The 25367-nt window shown below is 44.1% G+C and overlaps 2 protein-coding genes and 2 long non-coding RNA genes across 17 annotated transcripts in view; 1 reads left to right on the top strand and 3 right to left on the bottom strand.

The window, feature by feature from the left end:
• Nucleotides 1-19351, bottom strand: part of LOC105494676 (uncharacterized) — a 29999-nt gene extending 10648 nt beyond the window's left edge. For 2 of the 4 annotated variants that reach the window (XR_011623349.1, XR_011623348.1), the window contains exons 1-3: nucleotides 19214-19351; nucleotides 17668-17798; nucleotides 11179-11329 (exon numbers count right to left, since the gene is read on the bottom strand). This is a non-coding gene — a long non-coding RNA (uncharacterized lncRNA). Of the gene's footprint in view, nucleotides 1-11178; nucleotides 11330-13052; nucleotides 13197-17667; nucleotides 17799-19213 lie in introns of those variants that run through there. The other 2 variants (XR_011623347.1, XR_011623351.1) reach the window with 2 other exon arrangements.
• The window catches only part of LOC105495216 (CUB and Sushi multiple domains 2), a 656530-nt gene that overhangs the window by 295087 nt on the left and 336076 nt on the right, over nucleotides 1-25367 (top strand). The gene's annotated exons all lie outside the window — the stretch shown is intronic.
• Nucleotides 21171-22344, bottom strand: LOC105494677 (high mobility group box 4). The gene has a single exon (XM_011763337.2). It carries the CDS (start codon nucleotides 21783-21785, stop codon nucleotides 21210-21212), a length of 576 nt encoding a protein of 191 aa, XP_011761639.1. The 5' UTR covers nucleotides 21786-22344; the 3' UTR covers nucleotides 21171-21209.
• On the bottom strand, nucleotides 22972-25184 carry LOC139363300 (uncharacterized). Its single transcript, XR_011623353.1, has 4 exons — nucleotides 25046-25184; nucleotides 24612-24745; nucleotides 23440-23492; nucleotides 22972-23104 (listed from the first exon to the last, which is right to left on the bottom strand). It is a non-coding gene; the product is annotated as an uncharacterized lncRNA (long non-coding RNA).

Consider the following 25367-nt stretch of genomic DNA (forward strand, 5'->3'; position numbering starts at 1 on the left):
ACAGAAAGTTAAAAAGGATATCCAGGAATTGAACTCATCTCTACACCAAGCTGACCTAATAGACATCTACAGAACTCTCCACCCCAAATCAACAGAATATACATTCTTCTTAGTACCACATCACACTTACTCCACAATTGACCACATAGTTGGAAGTAAAGCACTCCTCAGCAAATGTACAAGAACAGAAATTATAACAAACTGTCTCTCAGACCACAGGGCAATCAAACTAGAACTCAGGATTAAGAAACTCACTGAAAACCACTCAACTACATGGAAACTGAACAACCCGCTCCCGAATGACAACTGGTTACATAACAAAACGAAGGCAGAAATAAAGATGTTCTTTGAAACCAATGAGAACAAAGATACAACATACCAGAATCTCTGGGACACATTTAAAGCAGTGTGTAGAGGGAAATGTATAGCACTAAATGCCCACAAGAGAAAGCAGGAAAGATCTAAAATTGACACCCTAACATCACAATTAAAAGAACTAGAGAAGCAAGAGCAAACACATTCCAAAGCTAACAGAAGGCAAGAAATAACTAAGATCAGAGCAGAACCGAAGAAGATAGAGACACAAAAAACCCTTCAAAAGATCAATGAATCCAGGAGCTGGTTTTTTGTAAAAGATCAACAAAATTGATAGACTGGTAGCAAGACTAATAAAGAAGAAAACAGAGAAGAATCAAATAGATGCAATAAAAAATGATAAAGGGGATATCACCACTGATCCCACAAAAATACAAACTACCGTCAGAGAATACTATAAACACCTCTGTGCAAATAAACTAGAATATCTAGAAGAAATGGATAAATTCCTGCACACATACACCTTCCCAAGACTAAACCAGGAAGAAGGTGAATCCCTGAATAGACCAATAATAGGCTCTGAAATTGAGGCAATAATTAATAGCCTACCAACCAAAAAGAGTCCAGGACCAGATGGATTCACAGCTGAATTCTGCCGGAGGTACAAGGAGGAGCTGGTACCATTCCTTCTGAAACCATTGCTTCTGAAACTATTCTAATCAATAGAAAAAGAGGGAATCTTCCGTAACTCATTTTATGAGGCCAACATCATCCTGATACCCAAGCCTGGCAGAGACACAACAAAAAAAGAGAATTTTAGACCAATATCCCCAATGAACATTGATGCAAAAATTCTCAATAAAATACTGGCAAACCGAATCCAGCAGCACATCAAAAAGCTTATCCACCATGATCAAGTGGGCTTTATCCCTGGGATGCAAGGCTGGTTCAACATACGCAAATCAATAAACGTAATCCAGCATATAAACAGAACCAAAGACAAAAACCACATGATTATCTCAAGAGATGCAGAAAAGGCCTTTGACAAAATTCAACAGCCCTTCATGCTAAAAACGCTCAGTAAATTCGGTATTGATGGAATGTATCTCAAAATAATAAGAGCTATTTATGACAAACCCACAGCCAATATCGTACTGAATGGGCAAAAACTGGAAGCATTCCCTTTGAAAACTGGCACAAGACAGGGATGCCCTCTCTCACCACTCCTATTCAACATAATGTTGGAAGTTCTGGCCAGGGCAATCAGGCAAGAGAAAGAAATAAAGGGTATTTCAGTTAGGAAAAGAAGAAGTCAAATTGTCCCTGTTTGTAGATGACATGATTGTATATTTAGAAAACCCCATCATCTCAGCCCAAAATCTCCTTAAGCTGATAAGCAACTTCAGCAACGTTTCAGGATACAAAATGAATGTGCAAAAATCCCAAGCATTCTTATTCACCAATAACAGACAAACAGAGAGCTAAATCATGAGTGAACTCCCATTCACAATTGCTTCAAAGAGAATAAAATACCTAGGAATCCAACTTACAAGGGATGTGAAGGACCTCTTCAAGGAGAACTACAAACCACTGCTCAACGAAATAAAAGAGGACACAAACAAATGGAAGAACATTCCATGCTCATGGATAGGAAGAATCAATATCATGAAAATGGCCATACTGCCTAAAGTAATTTATAGATTCAGTGCCATCCACATCAAGCTACCAACGGCTTTCTTCACAGAATTGGAAAAAAACTGCTTTAAAGTTCATATGGAACCAAAAAAGATCCAAGACAATTCTAAGCCAAAAGAACAAAGCTGGAGGCATCACACTACCTGACTTCAAACTATACTACAAGGCTACAGTAACCAAAACAGCATGGTATTGGTACCAAAACAGAGATATAGACCAATGGAACAGAACAGAGCCCTCAGAAATAATACCACACATCTACCACCATCTGATCTTTGACAAACCTGACAAAAACAAGAAATGGGGAAAAGAATTCCCTATTTAGTAAATGGCGCTGGGAAAAAATGGTTCTGGGAAAGGATTCTGTATTTAATAAATGGTGCTGGGAAATATGTAGAATTCTGAAACTGGATCCCTTCCTTACACCTTATACAAAAATTAATTCAAGATGGATTAAAGACTTAAACGTTAGACCTAAAACCATAAAAACCCTAGAAGAAAACCTAGGTACTACCATTCAGGACATAGGCATGGGCAAGGACTTCATCTCTAAAACACCAAAAGCAATGGCAACAAAAGCCAAAATTGACAAATGGAATCTAATTAAACTAAAGAGCTTTTGCACAGCAAAAGAAACTACCATCAGAGTGAACAGGCAACCTATAGAATGGGAGAAAATTTTTACAATCTAGTCATCTGACAAAGCACTAATATCCAGAATCTACGAAGAATTCAAATAAATTTACAAGAAAAAAACAACCACATCAAAAAGTGGGCAAGGCATATGAACAGACACTTCTCAAAAGAAGACATTTATGCAGCCAACAGGCACATGAAAAAATGCTCATCATCACTGACCATCAGAGATATGTGAATCAAAACCACAATGAGATACCATCTCACACCAGTTAGAATGGCGTTCATTAAAAAGTCAGGAAACAACAGGTGCTGGAGAGGATGTATGTTTATTGCAGCACTATTCACAATAGCAAAGACTTGGAACCAACCCAAATGTCCATCAATGATAGATGGGATTAAGAAAATGTGGCACATATACACCGTGGAATACTATGCAGCCACAAAAAAGGATGAGTTCATGTCTTTTGTAGGGACATGGGTGCAGCTGGAAACCATCATTCTCAGTAAACTATCGCAAGGACAAGAAAAACAAGCACTGCATGCTCTCACTCATAGGTGGGAATTGAACAACGAGAACACTTGGACACAGGAAGGGGAACATCACACACTGGGGCCTAACGTGGGATAGGGGGAGTGGGGCGGGATAGCACTAGGAGATATATCTAATGTAAATGATGAGTTAATGTGTGCAGCACACGAACATGGCACATGTATACATATGTAACAATCCTGCACGTTGTGCACATGTACCCTAGAACTTAAAGTATAATAATAAAAAAAAAAAGGCAACTGTGAGGGGACCCAGCATCTAACAGCCATCCACAATTTGCCATACAATTGACATTTCATTTAGTCAATGAGGTGAGGGAAATGTGTCATCATGTATTGTCGAGGAAATAATCTAAGGCTCGGAGATACTTAGCAACTTGCCCAACTGCACATAGCTGGTTGGTGGCAGATTCAATATTGGAAGCCCAGGTCTTTTTCACTCCAAAGCCTAAGACATATTCCAATATATCACCTACTGAGAGGAAAATGGCACCTGTTTGGGGGTAGCTAAATGTGTATTCTATGGAAGAAAGTTTGAATAACTGGCAGAAACTGAACCAATGGGTAGTTGCAGGAGTCAAACTGTGACTCAGTGCAAAGGCCTTTGTAGTAAATTGGTTATAGCTTCCTTGGCGAGACCACTGGAAGAGTCAAGGAGGGGCTGGACAAGCACCAGCGGGAGGTGTGGTAAAGAGAATTTATGAAGTAGGCTGCAGTACATGACTCTGAATCCCTTTCAAGCCTGTGATGTCTAAGATATGGAGCTTTGATAACTTGATTCCCTGAATTTGGTACTCCTGTTGGCCCTAGACAGCATCTGTAGCCACGAATGGGAGAAAAGGAGGAAGAGAAAGGAGGGAAAGAAGAATGGAAGAAAGAAAGCAAAGGGGGAAGTTAGCTAGTAAATTCAAGGTATGAGGATTGAGAGAACTCTGGATCCTGAATCTTTCATTTTTTATTGAGTCATTTCTTAATTAAGAAACAACTGAGAAAGCATATGCTGTGACCTCAAAGAGATACGTACCTCCATTTTCCTTTATGGATGATTGAAGTGTATGCTCAGTGTTGACCTCTGCAGTGAACTCAGGGCATTAATGGGGAATCCTCCTTGAACCAAATTTTAGAGGAGCAGACAAGTTTTCACATGTGCTCTTATCACTAATGCCAGTCTAATGCCTGATTCTACAAAGGATTAACAGTCAATAGAAAGGTAGATATGTTTCATTTCTCTTTGGTCTGAACATTCTCAAGTGGGAAGAGTGGTGACATAAGCAGTTTTAGAGAGAGTATGAAATTACAAGTGTTGTCCATTGACGGCCTGTCCTTTGAAGCTGTCTCATTAGACCATCAATCTTCACTTAAGTCACTTTCAGTCCTCCAGACTCAATTACCTCTGGCCACCCCACTCCCATCTCCCCACAGAAGTTCTGCCATAGCCCCGTGGATACCAGTATTCACATTTGACTCCAGTTCTCCATTCACAGCTGTTTAATCTTAGGCAAGTCTCTGAACCTCTTAGAGCCTCATGTCCTGTTGGTGGGATTATAAATGGCACAACTTTTTTGGAAGGTACTTTTCACAGTAGGCATTAAAACGTGAAATGTGGATACCACTTTTAGGGATTTATACCAAGGAACTAGGGAACAGTGAGAGGCTAGTGCAAAATGATATGTGCAAGGATGTTCACTGCAGCGTTATTTATTATAATGGGGAAAAGGAAATAGTATATGTCCAATATTAATGGTTCCATAAACTGTGGCACCTGTGACTGATACAACACGTGGCAATTAAAATTATAATTTCAAAAAATATTCAAATAAATTTGAAAATGCTTAATATAGGATATTAAGTAAAAAATCAATATACGAAACTGAATATATAGTTTAAATACACAGTACAAGTTAAAATGTATTTGTAGAGCTCCCACCACCTATAGGATTAGGAACAAACTTTCTAACAGAAGATTTTATAATCGGACTCCATCCCAACTCAGATCCCTCATTTTCTGTCACTTCATCCCCATCATCTCCAGTTCCCCACACCATTCCCTCCCTTGCACCTTGCTTTAGCTACCCCAAGCTGCTTGGCGTTCTATAAACACATCATAACTATGCATATTGCCATGCCTTCATGCTTCCTGCTTTCCCTAGCCAAAACGACCTTCCCCACATTTTTCAAGAACTAGTTCAGGCATCACCACTTCTTCCTTGACAGTGAATTATTTCCTGCCCCTTTCTCCTACAGAACAGTTTTTATATACTTAATAATTACTTATTTAGTAGCTGTCATTCTCATTTTACCTTTCTTCAACATTTGTGGCAACCCCAAGGAGAGAAGACTGACTCTGTCTCAGAGAATCAGGAAAGGATTCACAGAGGAGGGTTGCAGGAAAATGAATAGGAGTTTGTCCACTAAACAAAAGACAGTAAATGCCCCGACAGAATTCCAGAGTGAGTTCCCAGCTTGTATCTATTTCTCTCGTAACTCTTTTCTCACTGTGTAGTATGTTGCTTATGGGTACATGTCTCTCCCCTACCAGCGAGGTCATTAAGAGCAGAAAATGTGCCTTGTTTGCCTTGCGGTGTTCAGCACATTGCCCGGCACATACTGGGCATCATAAATATATTTTTGTCCCAGAGTATGAAGGTCTGAAAATAACAATACAGTAATTACCTTTCTCCTTGCCTCAGGATGAATGGGGAAAAATCATATTCTTGTTGTCGCTTATCACTGGTTTCAAGTATGAGCCCAGAGATGCTGAAAATGCTTTATATTTTGCTAATTTGAACCAAATTGAAGAAGTTGTTCCCTTGGTAGGCCTTAAGAGGATATTCTGCAAAATTTGTACTTTGAGTATAAGAATTGTACCAATATGAGCTTTGCTTCCCCTTCAAACAGCATGCCACAAGAATGATGCCTTTGAAATAAATCCTGTTTGAGTAATGTTTCTCTTGGACTCATAAAATCTTTATGGAAATCTTTTTCTCATCTCATAGACTATAAGAAGAAAGAGAGAGCCAGAACCACTGAGCTAGAAGTGAAGAGCGAAGTATTTTCTCATATGTGGGTCACACTTTAATGTAAATAGTTTTTAAATGCAAATCCCATACCAACTACACATTAGCTCAAAAATCCTAGCTCTGTCCAAGTGCTGAATCTCTGAGTTAAGATCTCTTAATCTCTGATTAAAGAGTAGGTGGTATGGAAATGTATCCATTCAGATAGAAAGTTTGAATGTATTAAAAGATCCAGTAACAGCCACACTAGGGATAAGAACACAAATGCTGGCAGAAATAAAAACAGCTTTATGCCCTCCCTCAAAAAGAGAGAGAGAGAGAAGCAGTAAGTTGGCAGAGGTGAACTCTCAACCCAGCTATGCAAAGGGGCACTGACTTGGGAGGCACACACTCATTCAACATACATTTTTTGGGTGCCTGGTATATAACAGGCATTATACAATCACATTAAATTAGATAAATCATCATCTTTGGTCTCCATGAGGTCACAATCAGTGTTTGCTCATTCACTGACTAGCTGTTAACTTTGAGCAATTTACTTAACCTTTCAAGCTTCAGGTTTTTCATTTTAAAAATTTGGATAAGAGGATCTTAGTAGATTACTGTGCAGAATAAATAAGATAATGTTTACAAAGCACTTTGCGTAGAACTTAACATATGATAAACTCTCAATGAGTGTTACATATTAGTATGAGGTGTGATGCACTATGCTAAGTTCTTTATATTCATGGTCTCATTTGTTCTCTCATTTGCTCTACACCTGTCACCTTGAGTAGGATTTAATTCACCCTTTACACAGACAAGAAGAAGGAGGCTCAGAAGAATGTGGTTTGCTAACTTGCCAAGTTCATACAGTTAGTAGTGGGAACAGCATTCAAAGTCAGTTCTTTCTTTGTCTAAAACCAATGCTCATGATTATAGTGCTGGTGATTGGAGCAGGAATTGGGCACAGACACCAGTGCTTGCTATCAGCCACCCAATATTGTAAGACAAAATCTCCTACCCTCATCAGGACTGGCATTTTCGGGAATGAGGTAGTCACATGATTCAGGTATTTGTGTGACTTTCAGGTCAGGGACATTTGTGGGTTAATAGATATGGGCCAGATAAATCCCAACCCTTGGGAGAGTAGGCCCAAAGTCCATCCATCCAGAAACAGTTTCATACAACTGCTACCCCATGGGGGAGCAAGAAATGGGACCAGAGATTGAAGCAGACCAACCAGACAGGTGGGCCACACTTAGGTAGAGTGGTTAATGATCAAGGCTGCAGGGATTCCAGGGACTAAATCCCTGGCTCCTGGAATCTTAGTGGGAGGTGGTGGGGAGGATAGCAGACTATTTCCAGAATCCACTTGACAAGTGGAAAAGGGGATCATGATGAATTTCCTGCTGGAGACAATTGTCACTGGGACAGGATAGTTCGACCCTGAATATGTGACCAAGCAAAGGCTGAGCAAAAGCTGGCACTGTAGAAGCCACCAACTCACACACTCCAGTTGGAACCTTCAGCTGAGAGAACTCTTTGATTGTGTTGGTCTGCATCCTGTGGCTTAGGGACAGTGGGAGCTCTGAACTAGTGACCACACATTGTTACCTCGGTGAGAAGAATGTGCTTTTTCTTTTCGTTCAAGAGCTTATGATTCAATCCTATGGATTCACATAAATATTCTCTTTGCTTTACTCCCTGTGGCAAATAGGACTACAAAGCACAACAGCACCCCATCCCCCTCCCCAGGGCTGTCCCATAAACGGTGGGAGTTATCTGAGTTCCCTTGATTTAAATTGGAAAGGTCATATCTCAATTGTATCTTTAGGGCTTGCTTTTCCCATTTGTGACAATCTTGGACTGTCCTCAGGACTCCCTAAGGCGTCCTTCCAGCTTTAACCTTCCATGGGTGTCTCTCGGACACAGAGAGTTTGGCCAGCCATCAAGCAGGTAAACGGATCAATGAGGGCTGTTCATTGAATTGTGCTCCTGGGCCTCTACTGCTACTTTCAGCCTCTGCTGCCACTGTCAGATCAATGGGGGGAGCAGACAGCTGTGCTGTGTCACAATAATGGCTTCTTTGAAGAGACTTTGTTCAGTCCTTCTCCTGTAAGCTAGGGAGGTCGGGGCAGCTGCGCCCAACACCTGGCAGCTCAAGGGAGGCCCATGTTGGCTTCTAATAAAAGCAGCAGGGGTGTCTGGAATGGACCACATGCAGGTCTCCCATTCACCTGTGAGGCTGTCTGTCCCCATCAGAGGGGAAGTGTGGTTGCTCACATCTCATGTACATCTAGCCCTTGTGGTGCTGGCCTCATCGTCTACTGAAGCTGTGTCCAAAAAACACAAAGCAGGATTTTCAGCTTGTTTGCAGTAATGGCCTCACGGGATGGCTCCTGGCTTAGGAATCAGAGAGTTTGCTGAACAAATACATGGGGCAGAAAGTGCTGAAAAGCAACTCTCAGATATTACATGGTCTATTCCCCCTTCTCTCTGCTTGGTCCCAAATGGTCACTCAAGCCCCTGAGTCTGCCTGACCATCAAATCCAGGAACCCGACTCCCAGTTTCCACATCTCTTAATTCAAACTATCAAGAGAGAGAGTCTGACTGGCTCTGCCCATCAGTCAAGTGTCCACTCCTTGTCCAGTCAGCTGCAGCTAGAAAGGGGCAAGCTCAGCTCGTACCAGTATAGCTGCAGGAACCCCTCCCTTCAGCAGCGCAATCCTGAGAAGAGGGCAGGGGCTTGGCAGCAACCCTCAGTGTATTTTCTGCATTAAGTTAACCTCTCTCTTTTCTCTGGTCTCTCTCAGAAAGTAATGGGGAAAAGTATTCTTTGCGATTTGCCCCCTTGAGCTACACAAAATAATACAGACTAAGGGCCTGGCATTCAGTGAAGAGAACTTGAGAGCAATTTCAGGGTGTCTTCACCACTACAGTATTGTCTATCTGCCTTTCACAGTCTGCAAAAGGGAGCTCTGTAAATACCAGGGATTTTGTGATTATTACGAATCCTCTAAGCAGCTAAATTTCCCAAATTCTCAGAGTTGTAAATGCCTTGGGATTTGGAGATATAATTAAGAACAGATGAGCCTTACAAAGGTTGATGGTGAGGATCTGGGATTGCATCAAGCCACAGAGAGAATTTTGCTGTGAGTTCCAGGCCCTCATCTCCCCCAATGCGACAAGGGGGACAAGTCCAGTGGGACAAGGACTGGAGGGGGTCATGGCACACAGGACCTCTGTTATCAGAAACACTGGGCCCAGGAATCCTGGCCTCTCATTCTCCCAGAACTTGTGACACAATCTATAAACCCACTCAACAGGTTAGGAAGAGGCAGTGCTGAGTCAGCCCTGGGCTGTGCGCCATAGCCATCCTGAACAGCTTTCTGCCATTACAGGATAGAAGAAGACCGGCCAAGTCTGGCCCATTTCCTCTCAGCAGCCATTTGCCTTCTGCCCACACATCAATCTTGCCAAAAGAGGGCTTGTGCTGCAGCATTGAGTCATTCTTCTACCCTCTTTAGTTTGTACTCATTTCTCAGGGTTTTCTCTGACTCTACTACTTACTGAAGAGTGTAGAAATACTAATAAGGCAATACTATGTTTTATTTGATCTATGGACTGCAGCAACCTGAATCTATATTATCTGTCATGCCAAGAAGGTTTTGACCTTCTAAAAGGAAATGAATGCTCTCTGGACCAGAGCCAAGCAAGCAGCTTAGACCCATTCACAAGCAAAAGTCTGGGGCCTTGAGAGTTCCAGGGCATTAAATCACCATCAGAATATAACTAGGGTCTTGAAGCTCATGATCTGGAGCACTGAGAGAGGAGAAGGAGCAGTGACCCCACAGCTACTATGACACATGGTAGAGTGAGGGTGCTGCAGCCAGGATGCCTGAGTGCTGCTACTTGATAGTTGTGTGACTTCCAGCAAGTTGCCTAACCTCTCTGTGTCTCCAATTTCTCACCTGCAAGCCACAGGTTATAAAGGGTTGCTGTAATAGACGAGTAAATATATGCAAGGGACTTAGAAAAGTGTCTGGCGTGCAGTAAATGCTAAGGGTAGCATCTATGTCCCAAGTGGTACATAAGTGCTTTACGCCATGTCTTCTCATTCTATTCCCATATGACCCTGAGAAACAGCTTTTGATATTGCCATTATATGTAAGAATAAAGTGAATTTCTCATGTTCGACAAATTGCCCAGGGCCACGTGGCTAGTAGGTGGCAATGACAGATTCCCAAGGTGGACATCTCTGACTACAAACCCTGTGTTTTATCTCTTGACCAGTTCCCCTCATGGTCAGCCTGGCTTCCTGTAATTACAAAGTCTCCCCTTTCGTTCCCTCTGTTGTCTCTTGATGCTCACTTGACTTTCAGGGACTCTGGGATCTCTGCTACTACCCAGCTGTGAGACAACTAAGACCAGTTAATCTGTTGCCTCAATTTCTTTATTTCTGTAAACTGGCATAGTAACAGAGCCTGCTGAGAAGGAGAACAGCAGCCCCTGATGGCTGGAAGCTGGCCTGGCACTATCAGTAAGGCCTTGTGCTGCCGAGAGCTGGCCTGGCACCCACACCTAGACCTTGGGGTTCTCCTGTTGACCATAAACAATTTTATCGAATGTCAGTGCCGGACAAGGCCACTCTAGGACCCTGATATATTAAGACAAAAACAAGACCATTTCAGCAACATGAACTCAGACAAAAACAAGAACATTATTCAAAATGCAAAGATGACCTAACAGCCCTTCTCCCTCCACCTCTTGACTGGTGTGAGTGATGGCTGCTTCTTTACCAATTACAACTCTCATCTTCCTTCATTCCTCCTGCCTTGTAAATAAAATTTATGAAGTACCCAATCAGAGAATTATACCTACCTCCAGACAGTCTCCAATCCAGGGCAAAGCTCTGCTTCCTTGAACCCTCCCCCCAGATAACTAACACAAGCCCGAATCCTACAGTGAATTTTTTCTTACCTTCTTACTGAGACACTGCACAGCTCCCTGTGGTGTGCATTCTCCCTCACTGCCACCAATCAGCAAGCCCAACTTTGTTCAGCTACAGGGAGGTCCATGGTAGTCATTGGCCGGGGGCTGACACTGCCTCTAGAATTATATGTGATGATGCCTGGAAAACACTTAGAAATAGGGCCTAGTCCATAGTAAACACCCAATACATGTCAGTCATGAGCATGATGTTTATTGTAAGAAATGCCCTTCCTCTTTGGACAGAGCTAAGGAGCATACGTTCGCTCTCACTAAGCAGCCCCCTTCTTTTCTAAAGTCCATGCATTCCCCGCCATCCCCTTATGTTTGCCCTGGGCACTGAAGCATTCTCTTTTTGCATTTCACAGATCTTTACACTGCAGACCTCAAACCTAGAAAAATCTGTTTTGCCCATGACATTGGAGGCTGTTGTCTGCCCTGTCTTTGGGATCCCAATGAAGGACATCCTCTCTGGGTATTTCGACAGCATAGATGGGTGGGAGGCGGGGCTAGATGAGCAGTGGACTGATGATCAGGCCTTGGCGGCCCTTTCCCACTTCCTGGCAGAGTAGGTACTTTGCACATGGAAGTTCCCTTACCCACTTGCCAGGGCTGTGCAGGCCAGAGGAGCCTGGCCAGATTCTTTATCGCAAATGTACTCGCAGCTGCATCTGTGAGGGACAGCCCCAGGGACCACAGAGTTCTTCCATGCCCACTGCTGCTAATTGCAGATAATACATTAAAAATACAGAGCCGCATCTGTTCATTGTAACATGGGTATCGAGGAATTTACATGGTTTATAATGACAGGGTGTGGGGAGAGGAAAATGCTGATTCTGTCTGGGAGCCAGAGGCACAGCTGTGGGCAAAGAGCTGGAGATGTGGTTTCTGGTGCCCATCAAACTCTCTGGGTGCTAACCAAGCCCTCCCTTTGAGACACCCAGGGATACCTCCAGGTATTTATCTGGAAATAGCAAACTACGTAGCATAACCAGTCAAGCACAAAGTGGATATCCAGATGCCCAGGAGGCCTTCTGGCCCAACTCTGGTATTTGCATAGAGTTCCTGATAGAAGGGAGACACAGGACAGAAGAAACAACATGCTTCTCATGATTCAGTTGTTCATTTTCGATCAAGCATGAACTGAGCACCTAACCTGCTCTTCAAGTTGTCTGTAAAATGGGGTGTTTAAAGTACTGCTCTCACTGAATGTTTTTCTTGAGTAAAGTAATTGCATTAAATGACTTCAAACAGTACCCAAATCATCTAACACAAGCCCAAATCCTGCATTGAATTATTTCTTACCAGGTATGATGTAGGCACTCAGTAAAAGTGTGCTATTATCATTCTACTCCATGTGAAGCATTGTGTTAAATTTTAGAGCACTGGGATAAATAAGGCACGATCCCTTCCGTTCTCTACCAGTTGGGGGGACAGTTGCTATAATGTGTTGTGCATTGGGATAGCATTGTATGGACTTACATAAGCTATTATGGGAACACAAAAGGGAGTTGGAGCATCAAAGACAGCTTCCTAGAGGAAGGGATACCTGACGTTAAGTCCTGTAGAACAGGTTGAAGTCTACCAGACCTGAAAGGTAGGAGAGATGATCCCAGCCATGAGAAGTATGTGCAAAGGCCCTGGGGAGAGGGAGAGAGTGTAGTGTTTCTGGGGAAAATGCAGTGTAGCAGGACCTTAGGGCAGGTGCATTAGGTGTCTATTGCTGTGTCACATATTACTCCAAAGCTTAGTGGCTTGAAACAACATTTATTAGCTCATATTTTCTGTGTGTTAGGAATGTAAGTGTGGCTTAATTGGGTTCTCTGGCTTAGGGTTTCTCATAAGGCTTCAATCAAGGTGTCCACTAGGGTGGCAGTCATCTCAAAGCTCAACTGGAGGGGAGGACATGCTTCCAAGTTTCTTCACATAATTGTTTGCTGGATTCCTCCATGCTATTGGCCAGAGACGGCCCTCAGTTCCTCTCCAAAGGGAAGCTTTCAACACAGCTGCTTCATCAGAGAGTAGAGCCAGAGAGAGAGGATAAGACAGAAGTGACAATCTTTTATAACCTGATATGAGAAGTGACATTCCATCACTTTTTCTGTATTCTATTCTTTAGAGGCAAATCACTAGGTCCAGCCCACACACAAAGGGAGGGGATTGCACCAAGGACATGAATACCAGAAGAGAAAGAACACTTAGAGTCATTTCTGAAGCTGCCTATCACAGTCTACCCTCTGGCTCTCCAATGATTTCTGTCCCTTCCACATGCAAAGTACATGTCCCTTCCACACACAAAACATAATCATTCCTTCTCAAGGTCTCTAAACATCTCCTCCCATGAGAGCACCAACTGAAAGTCCAGGATCTCATCATCTAAATCAGGTGCAGGTGTGGATGAGGCTCTTGGGTATAATTCCTTAAGTACAAGTTCTAGAATACTGTTATTACAGATTTGGTGATTTGAAAAGCTAACGAGATAAATTATCTGCCCCCTATATGCCCAACATACAATGGCAGATTAGGCATAGAGCAATGGCTATAAACACTGCTACTCAAAGGGAAGAAAATGTGAGGTACGAAGGCGTCACTGGTCCGTAACAATTTTGAAATCCAGCCAGGAAAAGACTGGAAGTTTCTTGGTTAGGTTTCAAAGCCTGGGGATAATTCTCCATGACTCTTAGCTCCACCTTCTAAGCTCTTAGTTCTTCCTTCTGAATAATCCTTCCTTTTTCATGAACGGAAACCTGTGTTTAAAGCTGACTTGTTTTCTCAGTCTGTTTCCTGCTGCGAATTTTAGGGGTCCAATGGTCTCATTTTATTTTGTTATGTCTCTGTTCGTTTCTGTCCCAGCTATGTTTCTTCTTACAGGTTTTCTCAAAAACTTTTTGGTTCTTCTATAAATTGCACTGAGATTCCCTCTATTACACAAAAGCCAAACCCACAAATTTCTTTGAGGACTAACCACTTTTCAACCTGAGCCTCTTGAAAAGATGGCCAAGGGACAGCCGTTTCGCTTCCTAGAGTCCCTATTATTTGATCTGGAGGATCTGTGAGGCCTACCCTAATCTCTTTAAAGGGCCTTTGTATGACTGAATAATACCATGATCTTTTGATCTTTCTGAGGTCTTAACCAAAGGCTCCACAGCCACATCTTTTCTTGACAGTGCTGCTCAAAAGCCATTTCTTAATTTTAGTACGTTTTGCTGACTTGGGATACTGAGAATTTTCAAAACTATCAGGTCCTGGCTCACTTTAACTTTTTTTCCTCTCTCTTCTCACATAAGCAGTAAGAAGAAATTATTTTCAGCACTTTGCCTGGACATCTCCATAGCTAAATCACTAGGTTTATTAGGTACATATTTTGCTTTCCATGTAACTGCAGACAATAGTGGCACTAAGCTTTCTACCACTACCTAACAAGGATGTCTTTCCTCCATAATACGGTTTGCATGGGTCCCCCAAATGTCATGTGCTGGAAAATTAATCCCCAGTGTGGTAGTGTTGAAAGGTGGGGACTTAAAGAGGTGATTGGATCGTGAGACCCCTGTCTTCATGAATGGGTTAATCCATTCATGGATTTATGGGTTATCACAGGAGTGGAACTGGTGGCTTTATAAGAACAGGAAGAGGTCAGGCATGGTGGTTCGTGCCGTAATCCCAGCAATTTGGGAGGCCAAGGTGGGTGGATCACTGGAGGTTGGGAGTTCGAGCCCAACCTGGCCAACATGGTGAAACCCCATCTCTATGAAAAATACAAAAATTAGCCAGGTGTGGTGGCACATGCCTGTAGTCTCAGCTACTTGTGAGGCTGAGCAGGAGAATCACTTGAACCCAGGAGGTAAAGGCTGTAGTGAGCTGAGATCACGCTTCTATATTCTAGCCTGGGCAACAGAGTGAGACTCCATCTCAAAAACAAAAAAAAAGGAAGAAGAGAGACCTGAGCAGGCACATCAACATGCGCAGTCCTCTCTGTAGGCAGTCCTCACCAATAAGAAGGCTCTCACCAGATGCAGCCCTTTGACCTTGGACTCCTCAGCCTCTGTAACTGGTAACTGTCAGAAATAAATTTCTTTTCTTTACAAATTACCCAGCTTCAGATATTCTGTTACAGACAATAGAAAATGGACAAAGACATTCCAGTTTCCAATAATCTGTTCATCACTTCTTTTAAGCCTCCACCAGCTGTATCCTCAAAGTCCAGATTTCTATAGTGTCTTCAGTTGTCTTTGAGGCAATTGAAGATTTCTCTAACAAGCTCCTCATAATACTCCTCACCTCTGCCCACTGCCTGGTTCCAAAGCTATCTCACATTTTTAGGTATATGTCACGACACTATCCTTCTCTTGATGCCAAAATCTGTACTCATCATTTCAGTTTGTAACAAATTATCAGAAGCCTTAGTGCCATGAAACACCTATTAGTTTCTGTGGGTCAAGAATCAGGTATAGTTTAGCTGAGTCTGTGACAAGGCTACAGATAAGGTGTCCACTGGTGCTGCAGGCATCTCAAAATTCAGCAGAGGAGTGGTCCACTTCCAGGCTTACTCATGGTTATCGGCAGGGTTCAGTTCCTTGCGGGCTGTTTGACTGAGGGCCTGAGTTCCTTACTGGGTGTTGGCCAGAAGCTACCCTCCGTTCCTTGCCACATGAGCCTCTCCACAGGGCAGCTTTCAGCATGTCAGTTTGCTTCAAGTGAGACAGAAGAGCCAGAGACAACAGTCACAGCCTTTCACAGCCTAACATCAGAAGTGAAATCCTATCACTTTGGCCACCAGGTCTAGCCCACACTCAAAGGGAGGGGATTACACAGAGTATGAATTTCAGGAGTTGGGGATCACTGGGAGCCATTTCAGAAACTGCCTTCCACAGTGAGTATCAGGGACAGCACAACTAGCAAGGCCCCAGTGGCCTGGTGATGCCATGTCAGACTCCCATAAGTGATGGACAACCACTGAAATATTTCACCGTTGAAGAGGAGAAATAGAAATGTCACCCAGCAGCCAGAGCAGAGAAAGCATTAGAAATGGAGCACTGGGTAGGGAGGGCTGTTGCAACGCAATTACTTTAAGGGATGGCCTCATAACGAAATGTTCATTGTGTCATTGGTGATCCAACCCAGAGACCAAGGCCAGCCTGAAGGGTCGTATCCCCTTTGGGCCTTTTGCCAAGCTGTTTCTCCTGCTTGAAACTATCTTTTTGTGTGTTGCTCTTGCCTTTTGAACCCATCCTTTAGAGACCGGGCAGGTACCCCCATTCCTAGGGCACTCCTTAGCATCAGACACCACTTACGATGATATCCCAGGCATTTCATTTAGTCCCTAGCACACCTGTGGGGCAGATACTGTTTGGTGGAAGTGTGACAGGTGGTCACATGATAGGACAAAGGGGCATCAATGCCTTTGTGACCTCATCCTGGTGACCTCACCCCATCCACAGACCTGATTTCCTATCTTAAAGGCCCAGGAACTGCACATTTTTTGCCCCCAAATAATTGATGTTTTAGTGGAGGCTGAAACCAAGATTCCTATGCTGCTATGTGGCCCAGATGCCAGTTGATTGTTTTGCAACTGATATCAACCTTCTCTGTTGGAATTTGAGGGAAACCCAATAAATAAATATACTTATTCCCCCTTCAAGTGCAGAATCAATTGACAGCTGCAAGAGAAAAACAGATGAGGATCAGCATGTCACCTTTATTACTGATGAACTGATTGGAGAGCTGTCTGAATATGCTCTGCAGCTAGGGAGATGGGGAGGGCTAACTGAGCATGGTCCGCTCCTCCTCCCAAACCCACCAGATGAGCCATGCCTCTTACGCAGACTGAATAAGGGGCTACAAGAAGGAGAATTTGTCTGTGGTCCTGGGTCCAGGAGCATCAGTATCACCTGGGAACTTTCAGAAATGCAAATTATAGATCCAACTACCAGAAATGCTAAATCAAACTCGGGGGTGAGGCCCGGCACTCTGTGTTTTAATAAGCCCTGCAGATGATTCTAACACAGGCTTAAAGCTGAGAACCACTGGCCTGTTGGGAATTGTTCCCCACAAGGCCCAGGAAGAAGTATTCCCCTGGAATATTTTGCCACTCATGCCCACCCATTTCCTCCACTTCCTAAGAAAACATATCCCAGAGAGAGGATTCACAGTTCCCACGTTTGGTTTTTAGCTTCCAGCTGCTCCAAGGAATACCAAGTGGAGGCTTCTCGTTATCTCCCTTCTTTCCTAAGGAAAAAAATGCCATGGATTTAGTGTCTTCTTTCTTGCAGTCCTTTAGAGGGGCAAGGGGTTAATCCCTTTGTTGGCACTTGGTAGTCTCTGAAGACTCTAGAATGATCAGCAACACAAAGTCAAAGATGGAAGCATGTGGCTCTCCACTACTGAAATCTCTCTGTGGCTCTCAGTTACACTTAGATTTCCACAAAAACCCCTTGCCAAGGCCGTCACCCTTCCAACCATGTCTCGCCCATTTGTTCACACCTCCAGTCGCTCTGGCCTCCGTCTGTCCCTCTAATATGGCAAGTTCCCTTCTGCAAGGACCTTTGCACTTGCTTCCCTGTTGCTTGGAGGACTCTTCTCGCACACCTTGGCTTGTATGGCTCCTTCTTGCCCTGTAAATCCAAAACCAAATGCCAGCTCCACAGAAAACTTCTGGCCACCCATTTCAAGTGCCCTCTACCCTATACATCATCATTTATCTCATTACCCACATTTGTTTTCTAGTGAGTACTTGACACTATCAAAAACTGATCTGATGTATTTATTTGTGTTGTTTGTTTGTTAAGATGAAGTCTCACTCTGTCGTCCAGGCCAGAGTGCAATCATACGATCTCGGCTCACTGCAACCTCTGCCCCCTGGGTTCAAGCAATTCTCCTGCCTCAGCCTCCTGAGTAGCTGAGATTACAGGCACATGCCACCATACCTGGCTAATTATTCTATTTTTAGTAGACATGGGGTTTCACCATGTTGATCAGGCTGGTCTCGAACTCCTGACCTCATGATCCGCCCACCTCGGCCTCCCAAAGTGCTGGGATTATAGGTGTGAGCCACTGCGCCTGGCCTATTTGTTGTTTTTTTAATTCTCTGTCTCTCCTCACCAGAATGTGAGACATGAGGGACCTTGTTGTATTCCCAGCACCAGAATAGTTGCTGTTATATTGCAGGCATAAGATTTACATAAACATCTGTTGAATTAATGAGTAAGTAAATTAATGACTACATGAACACAGGAAAAGGGTTGAGGAGAGAAGGATCAGAGTTGAGTGATTCAGTCATCGAGATGGTGATGGGCCTGCGTTCCTCTTCTCAAGGACAGGAGCACCTGAGGCCAGTTGAGTGGGCCTGGAATGCTGGCACCACACCAGATTGTCTGCCTACTTTTTCTCTTACCCGTTATCTTAGGTCCAGGCTCCCCCAACTTCTCCTCCTCCTTCCCTCCCTCTCTTTCCACTGTCACTACATTACAGTCATTAGAAACCAGCAGATTCAGACCCTCCTGTTGTCTTTTTCATAAAGGACTGTTAATGGAGTTAGTTTTCAGCAGGGGAACTGCAAACTGTTGTCAACTCTGACTTGGCCACCCGCATTCACATAATTAATCACACAGGAAATCAGAAAGGGGTGGCATGAGGGCTGGAGCCTAGCTGTGTTGGGGCCCTCTTCCCAGAGAGGAGTGTGGTACATCACACAGCTGCTGCCCACCAAGAGCCCACATTTCAGGTTGGAAACAAGACAACCCAACTGGAACCACTACAGGGTAATACAAGTCAGGATCTAATTAGCACTGGAGGGTAGGAGGTGGCCCTCCACCTTCAAGATATTGGTAACAAAGGAAAGGAAATTAAATGGGGAAGGTAGAGGCTGGAGATGGAAACAAGATTAAAGACAATCTCTTCTAGAATTATAAGGAAGAGGGCATTTATTGAGTAATGTATTCTCTATTGCTGTGTAACAAATTACCACAGACTTAGTGGCTTAAAACAAAATACACTCATATGGTTTAAACATTTATAGTTTTAAACTTACATTTGTACAGTTTCTGTGGGGTCAGGAGTTCAGTAACAGCTTAGCTGGGTGCATTGCTTGAGACCTTGGTCAGCCAAGGCCAAGTTCTCATCTGGTGGCTTGACTGGGGAAGGATTCACCTCCCCACTTGTGTGGCTGCTGCAGTATTAAGTTCCTTGTGGTTGGTGGACTGAGAACTTCTGTTTCTCACTGGCTGATGGTCTGAGGCCACCCTCAGCTTCTAGACATTTCCCACAGTTCCTTGTCATTCCTTGCTACATGGGCTTCTCAAACTTGACCACTTATTTCATCAAGCAGCAAGGAGAATCCCTAGAACAGTGGCTAGCAATATGTAATATTATCATTACATAATCACAGAAGTGACATTCCATCTCCTTTGCCACATTCTATTGGTTAGAAGAAAGTCACATGTCCAGCCCACACTTAATAGGAGGGGATTATACAAGGGTGTGAACACCAGGAAAGGGGGAAAGGATTATGGAACAACCACCCTAGAGTATATCAGCTATATTACCTATTAGGTTTAGGACTATGCCAAATACTTTTACATGTATTACCTCAGTTAATTGCTAAAACAGCCTGTAAGGCAGGCATTATCCTCCTTGCACAGATAAGAACATGAGGCTCAGAGGAATGAGAACTTGCCCTAAGTCCTGCCAACATTAAGATGGGGACCACCATATCATAGCATCAGGTGAACTTGTATGAGTGTACAGGCTGGAGGGCCAGCACCCTTACAGTAAGGAGCAAGGGCCCCAGGGAGGCGAGGAGGAGGCAGCAAGAGCAGGAGGGGGTTAGCTCTCCATGAGGGGTGAGACCAAGAGGAAAGGATGAGTATGGATTACATTTCCAGAATGAAGGAAGCTGAGAGCACTTATATCTGAGGATCTCTATTTTCTCAATGAAGCAGAAAATGAGGGTGTCTCCTGAGAGGGTGGAGGTTGGGCTGGAAGGGAAGCAGAGCCAAGTTGGAATAGCAGCTGTGGGGAATGGGGAACGGGAATTTTGCCAGCATGCCTACAAAGTTGTCAAGTGGAATAAGGCTGCTTCCTTCATGAAGACTGCAGCATAGGCTTGGTGGGTGGTCCCCAGTCCCTCCCCTATTACTTTCCATATTCACTTTCATCATCTTGCTTTGCAGTGCTGCAATTTATGCCCAAGTCCATCTCTCTTGTCAGAAGGAAAGTTTTTATAGGGCGGGAACTTAACAGTAGTGCGTAATGTGCCTCTCCATACCCAGCACAGGGCTTGGCACATGAAAATCCTCCGCAAATGACCTGTTTGCTTCCAGACCCTGAATTTCTAAATCACTGTATTACCTTTCATCCCCTAAAGGCTCATGCAGTTCTAAAAGACTGGATCTAACCTGGATCACCACTCAGAACCAGGGTGCTTCTACCTCCGTGACTGCTGCTACTTTACACCTGGAGACTCCCACCCAGTGGTCCAAGTCACACCTTTTGTTTACTGCTGACACTTCTCTCCAAGCTAGCCTTCCCTCCCTTTCCCTCCCCTCCATTCCCCTCCTTTCTCTTCCCTCCCCCTCCTCTCCCTCTTCCTCTTCTTCCCCTCCTTTCCTTCTCTCTCCCCATCCTCTCCCTCCCCCTCCTCTCCCTCTTCCTCTCCTTCCCCTCCTCTCCTTCTCTCTCCCCCTCCTCTCCCTCCCCCTCCTCTCCCTTCTTTCCCCATCCTCTCCCTCCCCCTCCTCTCTCTTCTCTCCCCATCCTCTCCCTCCCCCTCTTCTCCCTTCTCTCCCTCCATCCCACTCCTTCCCCCTCCCTTCCATTCTCCTCCCTTCCCCTTCTTTCCCTTCCCCTCCTCTCCCTTCCCCTCCTCTCCCTTCCTCTCCTCAGGATCAGTTTCCCTGCCCCAATCTCTCTCTACCAAGCCACTCTCTCCTCCACAAAGCGTCAGTCACAGGTACTCTAATGCCACACATGAGACCAGGAACAGGAAATATGATTGAATGGCATTTTATTTTTTCAAACTGGATCCATCAGCTCTGCCTGACTCTTTTCCCTCTGCACCGCTTTCTAGCTGACATTCGGTACTTCTTTCTGGCATTACATTGTTTCCGTTGTTTACGGTAGAGTTCAAGTTCCTCGAAGTACTTAGCTCTCAGGAGAGCCGCTCTCTGCTCATAAGGGTGCTTCTCCAGGTCTGTCGTTGCTGACCACATCTTCCCTGTGGCCTTGGCCACCTGCACCACTGACCAGCTCGGGTTCTCCCTCTTCAGCTGAGCATAGTGGTCTTGGCAGAAGAGTAGGAAGGATGATGGAGGCCGTCTGGGTGCCTGGGGATCCCGCTTTCTCCGTTTCTTCCTCTTGCCAACGTAATTCATCATTTCTTCCTGGTATCGGGCTTTGTCGAGTTTGGCCAGGGCTTCATATTTGGCCTTTTCATGCTTTGAGATGGATCTCCATTTTTCCGAACACTTTCTAGAGAACTCTTTAAAGCCAACGTAGGTATTTGGCTGCTGCTCCTTGAATTTGTTTCTGTAATTCAGCAAAAAGTGGATGTAAGAAGAGACATTTGCCTTAGGCTTTAGCTGGATTTCTTTTCCCATGTTCATAAGTTCATCTTTTTTCTGGATTCAGTAACTTGAACAGGAGAGACTGTTGTCCCCACACTCCAGGAGCAATCTAGAAGGTGCTCTGCTTGCGGTGAATTTTTCTGTCTGCAAGAGCTGCAGTCAGGGCTCAGCCTTTTCAGTGGTGATGGCATTGTTGAGTCAGAGGAGGGAAACTGTGACATCATCCACAAGCCAGCCAATCCCAGCCAACACCTGTGGGCATTTGTGTACGGGTGTTCTTATTGGTTGGTTACTTGAGGGTCAATGGTTGCCTCTCATGAAAGATGATGGTTCATTCATAGAAGGCTATGAGGCAGCTATGTCCCCCAGAAATAATTTTCCTTGGCTTTCTGGAGGCAGTGGGTTTTGCTGCACTTTGGGGGCTTAAAATCCCTAGGCTGTAGTGACAGGCCATGGGGTCTGCTTTCTTCACTATACGATTGTCAGGATGCCACATCATCCCTTCCAAAGACAGGCTGAGAATAATGAACATAGGGAGGTGGATAGCTCCAGGGCTGTCATGATAAAATGTGAAGTCTTTCTGTTTGCCTTGAACAGTGGCAGCTCATGCCATACAAAGGGTTTAGTAGTAACTCTAAAAGTAATCAGGTATGACAGCTGTGACTTGGTTCCTGTCAGGACAAAGTTGTCTAATTTAAAACCTGAGTGCTTGAGCTGTGAGTTTGAACTCTTCGTTTCTCTGAAGAAATGTGAGGGGAAAGAGGGAGGAGAACCTTGAGATTTTATTAATTAACACTTGAGTCCATGAAAATGAGATGGAATTTGTAGCACATCCAGAAGCCTCCCCACTCTCGTGTGAGGGGTCCCCATTTCTTAGGTTTAGAACACAAAGCTGTAACAGCTACGCTCAAACTGGCTGGCTTCTGGCTTTTGGTCAAAGTAGTTGCGGATATTCCACTAGTCTTTTAATTGGAGGGAAGAGAAAAGATGAAAAAGTGTCATTTTTTGGGCCTTTGGACACTGCTAGGTACTTGCCTGTGTGGCATTGGGTTTAATATAACTTAATGGTTGATGATAGCCCCAAATTTATAGGACTAGAAAACCGGGTTTCATTAACATAAAAAGTAACATGTTCAAGGTTGAACAGCCACTCATGGGTGGGAGTGTGGATTTTGACTGCTGATTGCTTGACCTAAGCCTGTACTTCATCCTGCCTGCACAGAGCTGCTGTCGGGGCACTGAGGGTCCAGATGTGTGGTCTCAGCAGCTGAGCCGGACAAGGAAACTTGCCTAAGACGACCATATTTTGAATTTTTCCAGGTTCATTCCCAGGGTTCCAAGACTTCAACATTCATCTTCTGTAAAAGAAAGATGGAAACTAATAAGAGTCTCCAATCCTGAATTCTGCCCCAGCTCTGCTGCAAGGTGGTGGCCCAAGCCAGCCCCTTCCCCTGTGTGAGCTTATGATCTTTCATAAATTGAGCATTCTGGACTGGTCAGAAAAGCCCCTCCAGGGGACAAGCTGTAGTTGTGTGGCAGGATTTGGGGGCCTATAAGATATCAAGTGCCAGTCAAGGAAGTCTGGGCTAGCAGGGGGTCTGGCAAAGGAACAGATTACTCTGGGGACACTTCTCGGCCTAGGTAGCCTTTTTTCCCCTGGCTCTTTCTCCCAAGGGGCTGGAGGTCGACTCACACATTTGCTGGACATGAGCAGGACTGCATAGAAGAATGGGACACAACTCCTTTCTGAGATCAAAAGATGGGACATGAGGAATAACTTTAATGAAAATCCACATATTAATCAGACTCTGCTCAGGCTCAGACACACACACACACACACACACACACACACACACACACACACACACAGTAGCTTATCTGTGTCTCTGTTCATAACCTTCCATCCCTCTCATGATGATAAGATCCAGGAAGATTAACCCACAATAGCTATCGGGAAGCTAACAGATTTAAGAAGAAAAGGCAGTAAAAGGGAAAAGCTATGTCAATCTCCCCTAAAGTCCTTGTTTAGGGGAGCTTAGGAAAGGTAAATAAATCTGGCTTCCTAAATCAATGCTATGTGCTGGGTATCTAAGATTTGCCATTCCAGATCCCCTTTCCAGCCTTCTCCAACCTTCTCTTTTCAGCCTTCTCTGGCCTGGAAAGCTGTTCTGTATGAGCCACATCAATGGGTCCCATACTCTCTGGTTTCCATCTCACTTTGGTCAATGGGGTCCCCCCATAGGAGATCAGAGATGGAGGAAAATTAGGTCAAGGTATTTATTCTCCTGGATCCCCACCCCAGGGTCAGCTGTAGCTGGTTCTGTGTCCCTGGACTAAAGGTCACTGGTCCTCATAAGATGTTCTCTCTAAGTGACTCTCTCCTTCCAGTATAGGCCTTGCCCCCTCTCGTTATCTCCTTATGCCTAGGGTGGTAAAATCTTGACTTTTATGAGCCTCTGAGGTCTCTGCTACTTTCCCACACTCTGCCCTCACCAATTATTTTAATTTTGAGTGGCCATCTGTTTCCTGCTGGGACCCTAACCAAAGTACCATGTTTTTAGCCTTTCACCATGTAGGCATCAGTTTAATAGAGAAGAGTAATGAGCTTCTGGAGATCCAAGGGCCCAGCAGTCACATAGCCTGGAGTGGTCTGCAGAGCAAGCATGCCTACAAGGACAGTGGCATGACCAGACCACATGCCCAGGAAGAGGTGTCCAATATTCCCTAGATTATGAGATGACCTCCAGGCAGGAGCATTGGTCTAGAGGGCCAGATAGTAAATATGATAGGCTTGGTGAACCACAGGGTTTCTGTTGCAAGTACCCAGCTCTGCCACTATACCCCGAAAGTAACCATAGAAAATACCTAAACCAATGAGTGTGGCTGTGTTCCAATAAAACCTTATTTTTAAAAAATAGGCTACAAGCTGGGGGTCATAAATCTGCCAACTCGTCGTCCACAGATGTGAGTTCAGTGTTTTCAGACATCTTGATTGCAGTCTGCAATAAGAAATACATTTTACATCATGACTCATTTACATACATACATACTTAATATTTATATAATACTTAATATGAGCCAGCCTCTCTTCTAAGCACTTTATGTGTATCATTCCATTCAATCCTCATAACAAGCCTATGGGAGGGCTATTTTTATCTCCATACAAGGATAAAGGTAGCAAAGCACAGAGAAGATATAGAGATAAAAATGTTCTACTTGTATGACGTACTCTTATTTTCTACTCTGTTCTAGTCACTTCTACTTTATGTTGTTATTTAAAATGCCACCCACAGACTGACCTCATGACCCACTGATGGGTCACACTCCAAGGATGGATTTGAAAAACACCATCCAGACAAGCTGAGAGGGAGCTTCCACCTTGGAGACTGTGAGATCCTCTTTACTTGGTGACAATAACATGAAGTGGAAAGAACGTGGCCTTTGAAGCCAGACAGATACAAGTTCAAATTCTAGCTTTACCATTTATAGCTGAGTAACTTTGGGCGAGTCTAGCTCATTACAACCATATCTCTAAGAAGTAGTGAGGTGATAATAAAGCCATGAGGATGAAACAAATTGAAATGATAGGAATAAAAACAGCTGGCACTCCCCATCTCCTAC

This window comes from Macaca nemestrina, chromosome 1, assembly GCF_043159975.1.
Source record: "Macaca nemestrina isolate mMacNem1 chromosome 1, mMacNem.hap1, whole genome shotgun sequence".
Lineage (NCBI taxonomy): Eukaryota > Metazoa > Chordata > Mammalia > Primates > Cercopithecidae > Macaca > Macaca nemestrina.

Coding starts and splice junctions, on each gene's coding strand:
- LOC105494677 (XM_011763337.2), bottom strand. CDS start 21,785: ATGAACATGGGAAAAGAAATCCAGCTAAAGCCTAAGGCAAATGTCTCT.